The sequence below is a fragment of the Pseudophryne corroboree genome, chromosome 7, assembly GCF_028390025.1.
Source record: "Pseudophryne corroboree isolate aPseCor3 chromosome 7, aPseCor3.hap2, whole genome shotgun sequence".
NCBI lineage: Eukaryota > Metazoa > Chordata > Amphibia > Anura > Myobatrachidae > Pseudophryne > Pseudophryne corroboree.
In genome coordinates, this window is record NC_086450.1 from 14,177,578 (window position 1) to 14,185,217 (window position 7,640).

Below are 7,640 nucleotides of genomic sequence, written 5' to 3' on the forward strand. Positions count from 1 at the left end.
GGTTTTGCAATGTTGTACTTGAAAAAATGATCTTCTGCTGTTGTGACACATGTTATTTCATTACTATCAGCTTAATCACTCACCAGTTTTTCTAGACAAGGCATTGGTGGTCATTCCGAGTTGTTCGCTTGGTAAATTTCATCGCATCGCAGCGATTTTCCGCTTATTGCGCATGCGCAATGTTCGCACTGCGACTGCGCCAAGTAAATTTGCTATGAAGTTAGGTATTTTACTCATGGCTTTTTCTTCGTTCAGGCGATCGTAATGTGATTGACAGGAAGTGGGTGTTTCTGGGCGGAAACTGGCGGTTTTATGGGTGTGTGTGAAAAACGCTACAGTTTCTGGGAAAAACGCGGGAGTGGCCGGAGAAACGGGGGAGTGTCTGGGCGAACGCTGGGAGTGTTTGTGACGTCAAACCAGGAACGACAAGCTCTGAACTGATCGCAGATGCCGAGTAAGTCTGGAGCTACTCAGAAACTGCACAGAGATGTCTTTTCGCAATATTACGAATCTTTCGTTCGTAATTTTAAGAAGCTAAGATTCACTCCCAGTAGGCGGAGGCTTAGCGTGTGCAAAGCTGCTAAAAGCAGCCTGCGAGCGAACAACTCGGAATGACCACCATTGTGCAAGGATTAGAGAGAGTGTGAGTTCTGAATCAGTATCTTGGGAAGTCCTCCATTGGATCTTAATCTTTTTGTTTTCACAGTATATATTGCCAGGTAAAAAGTATTTTCTTTTATACCTGTGTACTTCCTACACCAGAATTGGTATCATGGTCTCATAATAATGGTATTTTGTCAAACTGTCCCCTAAGTATATACTAACAAAAGCATTTTATCTGTCTACATTTTAGAAAAGCTGACTTTACATCATTATTCCTGAGCGTATAAATCATTGGGTTCAGCATTGGTGTGACAATAAAATAAAATATAGCAATCAATTTGTCTGTTCCTGGTAGAGAGCTTGACCTAGGTTTCATGTAGCCAGCCATGGCTGAACCATAAAACATTGTCACAACCATCATGTGAGACCCACAGGTGGAGAAAGCTTTCTGCTGCCCGGCTGAAGATGCTATTTTTAAGATACTTACAATGATTTGAACATAAGATATTACAATAAATGTGACTGGTGTCATAAGAATAATCACACCAGCAACAAATATAATGAACTCAATGAATAAAATGTTTTCACAGGACAGGGATAATATTTCCGGTACTTCACACAAAAAATGATTTATTTCATTATTACCACAAAGATCTACACTGAGTGTAAGTGACACATGGGAAATAGAGAGTAGAAACCCACACATCCATGTAATGATGAATAGTGTGATACAAACCATCTTGCTCATGATTGTAGTATAATGTAATGGATAACATATAGCTACATAACGATCATAAGCCATAATAGCAAGCAGAATACACTCATTTACCCCTAAGGAGAGAGAAATATACATTTGTGCTGCACACTCAGCATAAGAGATAGTTTTGTTTCCTGATATCAAATCTTTCAACATCCTCGGCACAGTGGAAGATGAATAGCAAAGATCCACAAACGAGAGGTTGCATAGGAAGAAATACATAGGTGTGTGAAGGCTGACATCAGACAGGATTAGAGTAATGATGAAGATGTTCCCAATTAATATGACCATATACACAAGCAGGAAGACAAAGAAGAGAATGATTCTTGTCCTGGGCTCACTGGAAAGTCCAAGAAGAATAAATTCCGTTACCACGGTTTGATTTTTCCAAGACATACCTTAAAGTAATGTGAAAAAAAAATCTCAGTCATCTCAAGTGAAGAAGTTGCTCGGAATGAGGTCTATATTCCTGTGTACATACAGATGTGTCCTCTTATCATCTTACATTCAATGCTTATGCACATGTATATACATCATGTACAAGATTAGCGGCACCGAGCTGTGTATAGTTGTACCAGTGACTATATGTAGCAATACAATGCTCTGCAAATGGACCATAGAGTGCAGGCATGGCACTCTTGCCACGATCATCTTTCCGCAATGAGTACACATCGCTTGTAAGGTGACAGAGGACCCATCTGTAAACACCCCAGTAAAGTGCAGTAATATATGCTGTTTGTCAGGCACACACAATAAATATTATAATGAGTAGGGTGATACTACTCTGTTTATGTAGAATATGTATCAGAAATAAGGCCTCTACACCTGAAATAGAAGCGGTTGGTGGATGGCCTTGCAAGATGCAGAACATCAACAACCCAATTAATGTACAGTAATATATGCTGCCTGTCAAACGCACACAATAAAGGATGATAAGGAGAAGGATGATACTACTCTGTATATGTGGACAAATAATTCTGAAATAACACTGTCTCTGTCCTTTTATATTAGTAACAACAAATACTACAGAGTAGATATCCTGGTGAAACAATCGCCTGCTTGCCATTTGCTTTGCAGTGCACTGGATTGCAGTTGCAACTAGTTTGTCTGACAAACACACATTGACAAAAGGTGCCAGCAGTCACCTTTCCCACCTACTCCATCTTTTTTTCCCTCCATATGGCATGCTAATGCATTTTTTTAAGACCAACTACAGCTCACATCCTCTCCCTGCACTCTCTTGTGTGAAGGAGCATACACTCACGAGAAAGGGACATTTCCATGCAATCTGAAACTTGAAAAATCTGAAATTCCCATGAAAATAATGCTTTGCTTCATTTTGAGATCGGAAATTTTGCTGGGAAGACCCAAATCAGGACTCAGATCCACTAGGAAGCCCCAAGTTTGGGTCGTTTTGGATTTCTCCAAACGGAACACATTCATCTCTAGTTTAAACCCAAACTGGATGTAGTTCCAAAACCATCTGAAGTTTTCATTTCCAGACACTGAAGTAGGTACTTATTCCAGCCCTGCCACTACATTATTTGCACTCCCAGAGATGCCTTCATTTATTCTATAGAATTTAGTGTCATCACTCAGGCATATCCATGACTAAGGAGTAGTGGGGAGGTTTTATTACATCATTATCTATGCATGGGCAGGAAAAGCCATGACATTTTGACCCTCACAACCACTGTCATTGTAATAAACCAAATAATTGACCAAACACAATGCACAAAATTCTACTGCAAAAAGTATGCAATGATTGAAGACAACATTAAGGGCTGAATTCAAATTATCCATGAAAAACCATTTTTTACTGTAAAAACATCATTTTACAGATAATTGTGAAAAGTGCCAATTCAATTGTAGGCGAAAATGGATTCGCAGTAAGTCTACCCTGAGTTTCAATTCACCACCTTTGAGCAGATGAAAAATTGGGAAAAATCTCTATTTTAAGTAAAAAATATCAGAATTTGGTTTTGAAACAACGGGACACCCCCCTGAATGGCTGATTAGGCACTTAGAAGTTTTTAATTATTTTTATTTGGCTAATAATGACATGTCATGTTTGTGGTAAAAAAGTGCAAAATAATGGAAACTGGGGTATGGAGCGGGTATATTGGAGTGTTTTATGAGTGGGACAAGTGTTTTTAAACTTGCAGGTGCGAGTAATTGATCTGTTTCCACTTTTTTTTAAAGTCCCTTAAAATGACCAAAATATGTATTTATACCCATTTTTATGTACCCCAATGTAATTTTAGCATGTGTTTTGCTGAAAAAATGATGCTTTCTATACATTTTAACCATTTAAAAAAAATGCATATAACAGCCATTTGACCAAATTTAATCCCCCAAATTGGGGGTTACAGGCAGAGTTACCCATTTTTCACTTTTCTCTTTCATCAAAAATTTTCACAGTAATTCCATTTTCATGAATTTGCAATTGTATAGGAGAATTGTGGGAGTATCGCTGTAAAAAAAATAGCAAAAATGGCAATCGCAATAAATATACAGAAGATAGTGGGCGCTGTTTTAAAGAAAAAATAATTAAATAAAATAATTTAATTTCTACTTAATGATGTTGTTCTATTTCTCTAGCTGCCCACAGTTGGGGATCTGGATATCCCCCAAACTAGAAACAGCCAAAATATACACAATAATGTGGGCGCTCCGAAAAATATAATTACAAACAGCTGCTGGTTTTGTAAAATATAAAAATATTTTTATTAATATAACTCCTGATTAGTTTCTAGATCTTATATGTATCACAATAAAACATTTATCCCATTAATAAAACATTTAAGAAGAACCAATGTCCCAATGCTCAAGACTTGCTGACAGTCCTGCAGATAAGCTGGTGATTAGTATATAAATGCCGGCTGTTAGTAATTAATGATACTTAGCATGCAATTTTTGGCTTAATACCAAATTAGTATAGGCAGTTCGTTGTATTTGATAACTTATTATACTTCACCAAGTCCGGACTGGTTAATTGAATCCAATAATAGGTGGCATGTATTGTGAACAGTTCCACATCTGTGTTGTAACTGGAAATTAGATCTCGCTCGTGCTTCCAGACAGATCGCTCGGTGGTAATTCCCCGATGCTGGGGGGTTATTTCAAGAGGTAATGGTGATCTATACCTTCTTACACCACTTAGCTGTCGGGTGGAGCGGTATAGGCAGCAAGCCCTGAGTTGCAGAGGACGCCGTGCTTGGCCGCGGTTCGCGGCTTCCGGGTTCGGTGCTTCCGGCTTCCGGTTTTGCGTTCCACCTGCGTTCCACGTTCAAAGATCAGTCACCTGACGCGTTTCTCCACCTCTTTAGGGGGCGGTTTCATCAGAGGTATGACTGACAGTGTTTCCAAGGCTCTTTTTATACCGGCTTCAATTTCCTAATTAGTTACCATTCAGGAGAGTTTTAACTCATTCATAGCTTTTATCAGCAAGTATGTAACGATATAAATAACCAGCAGTTAGACAATACTAATCACATTTATATTATGCTCTGGGGACATTCAGTCCTCTATGCACTTTTATACTTAATAAAAAATTTTATATAAAACATATATTTTAAAATACATAATCTTTATTCCAAAAATATAACTATAAATAAATGTGACTACAGGGCCACATTGAGGTGCTTGACAGATGCAGACAAAAAACTAAAAAATATATATATATAGACGAATAAATAGATAATTCATTATTTCTATGACTTCATGGTTACTCAGATCTTCTTACTCATTATGGCAATTTTACACATATATATACCGGCATTTGTAGTACAGGTGATCTCCATCTTCCTACATTTTGTATATTCAATCCGATTTTGGATATTCATATTTATATATGGTCACCTTTTATGCCAATATAAATTAAACAAGCAGAAAAATAAACGTACACATAGGAACCATAACATGTAAACAATATATTTTTCATACATAATTAATTCTAATGAGTTGCTTTATCTTAATATATTCATATATTAATTTATCCAAAGAGTCAATCGTTAATTCGGGTCTTTAGGTTTGGTGCTCTTAATCCAAAGTAACCCAAACCCTATATATATATACACTAGAACTATAATTAATTATTCTATAATATATAGGTAAGAAAAGAAATATATTTCTTGATGATCACCATCTTCATGATAACAATTTACAATGAGGGATAGTGAGACAAAACAGATGATGTAAGGAGGAAACCATTATAGAGACTAATGTAATACATTAGGAGTATATTGTAAGGGGACCATTTATATATTATTGAGTTCTATATTTTCGTTAAGGCCATGTGGTTCGAGTGTTCTTAATCGGAATATCCAGAAGGCCTCCCTTCTGCAAAGTAAGGTAAATCGGTCCCCTCCTCTTTCTGTTAATTTGGCTTGTTCCAACGCCATTACCCGAATATTCGTTATGGCACCAAGTTCACAAGAGCTGGTGTGTCTAGATAAACTGTGTAATGGGCATTTTTTCAGTATGTTTCTTCTATGTTCTAAGAACCGCACCCTTAGTTTCCTGATGGTGCGGCCCACGTACTGTATGCCACAGCCACATTCTACTACGTACACTACATAGATAGAGTTACAGTTCAAAAACTGTGATATTACAAACTCCTCACCTGTGGTCTTTGATTTACATAGTTTATTATTCGTATTTATGTTGTTACATGTTAGACACCTAGATAGACCACATCTAAAAAATCCAAGGGGTTTTTGCCTCTTTTTAAGCCAGTCGGAAGGGTTCGTCCCTGTAATAAAATTATTACTAGGGATTCCTTCATTATCTTTTTCTTTTTGTCCTACAATCTTTTTAGTTATTGCAGTGTTTTTGTTTAAATTAAACATACTTGGTGCTAGTTTGAGTTGTAGTGATTCTGATTTTTTGTACACCACCTTCACTTTAGTGCCAATATCAGGCTCTAATAGAGGATCAATTCTAAGTAGAGGGGTATTTTTATCGATTATTTGTCTTATTTGTGCAGCGTGTGTGTTATATTGTGTAACAAAAACACAGTTCTCTCTGGGGGTACTTGATTCTTTGATTTTGTTCTTATTTTTTCTGGAGTCCCTATCTTCCAACAGGGTGGTTCTGTCTCTACGATCTACCTCTTTTAGAGCTTTTATCAAGACATGCTCAGGGTAGCCTTGTTCATGGAAGGCCTGATAGATCTTATTTGCCTGCTCCTTATAATCGCTCTCCTCAGAACACTTTCTTTTTAACCTGAGGAACTGGCTTTTTGGGATATTATTCCTCCATGCCACATGATGGCTGCTATTATATCTAAGAAAATTATTAGTATCGACTGTTTTGAAAAATGTTTCAGTATGAATGCAGTCATCTATGGACTGGAGTGCAACATCCAAGAAGGTTATAGAGTGGGGGTGAGTGGTATATGTGAATTTCAGATCATAATTATTATTATTCAAATGAGTAACAAACTTATGAATTGACTCAGTGTCCCCATCCCAAATAAAGAATAAATCGTCTATATAACGTCCGTAGAGGACCAGGTTCGCCCCAAGGTCTGCCCCCCAGATGAGCTCTTGTTCGAGCGCACCCATATAGAGGTTAGCATAACTCGGGGCGAACCTGGTCCCCATAGCGGTCCCACGTGACTGTAAATAAAATTTGTGCGCAAAAGTAAAATAATTGTGTTCTAAAATAAACTTAATGGATGCCACCAAAAAGGTTTTGAGTTGATCAGAGACCAAGTTGTCCCTGTCTAGAATGTTTGAAATTACTTGAATACCCTTAGTATGTGGGATATTCGAGTATAGCGACTCTACGTCACACGTTAGGAATCGATAGGAGCTTTTCCATTTTATATCTTTAAGCAAGTTCAGGAACTTGGTCGTATCCTTAATATAGGATTTCAACTGTGTCACATAACCCTGTAGGTGTACATCCACAAAGTGTGATAGGTTTGATGTAATAGACCCAATGCCTGAAATTATAGGGCGACCGGGAGGTGACGTGAGTGTTTTGTGGATTTTGGGCAAATGATAATAAACAGGAGTGATAGGGTGTGGGGGAAAAAGAAAAAAATAAGTGTCCTTGGATATTGCACCCCCTTCCAGAGCCTCATCCAACAAAATTCTAAGTTCATTTTGAAAATATACTGTAGGATTATTGGGTAATGTCGCATAAAAACATGCATTTGTTAATTGCCTATTTGCCTCTTTAACATAATCAGATGTATCTTGCAGCACCACACCCCCCCCTTTATCTGCCTTCTTTATGGTTATACTTGTATCGGACATCAAAACCTTAAGTG

At 37.5% G+C, this 7,640-nt stretch overlaps 1 protein-coding gene across 1 annotated transcript; it reads right to left on the reverse strand.

Annotated features, from left to right (window-relative positions):
* Positions 1-820: 820 nt before the first annotated feature.
* On the reverse strand, positions 821-1,756 carry LOC134943489 (olfactory receptor 5AR1-like). Its single transcript, XM_063932309.1, has one exon. It carries the CDS (start codon positions 1,754-1,756, stop codon positions 821-823), a length of 936 nt encoding a protein of 311 aa, XP_063788379.1.
* Positions 1,757-7,640: the final 5,884 nt, after the last annotated feature.

Excerpts from the sequence above, each read along its gene's own strand:
- LOC134943489 (XM_063932309.1), bottom strand. The coding sequence starts at position 1,756 with ATGTCTTGGAAAAATCAAACCGTGGTAACGGAATTTATTCTTCTTGGA.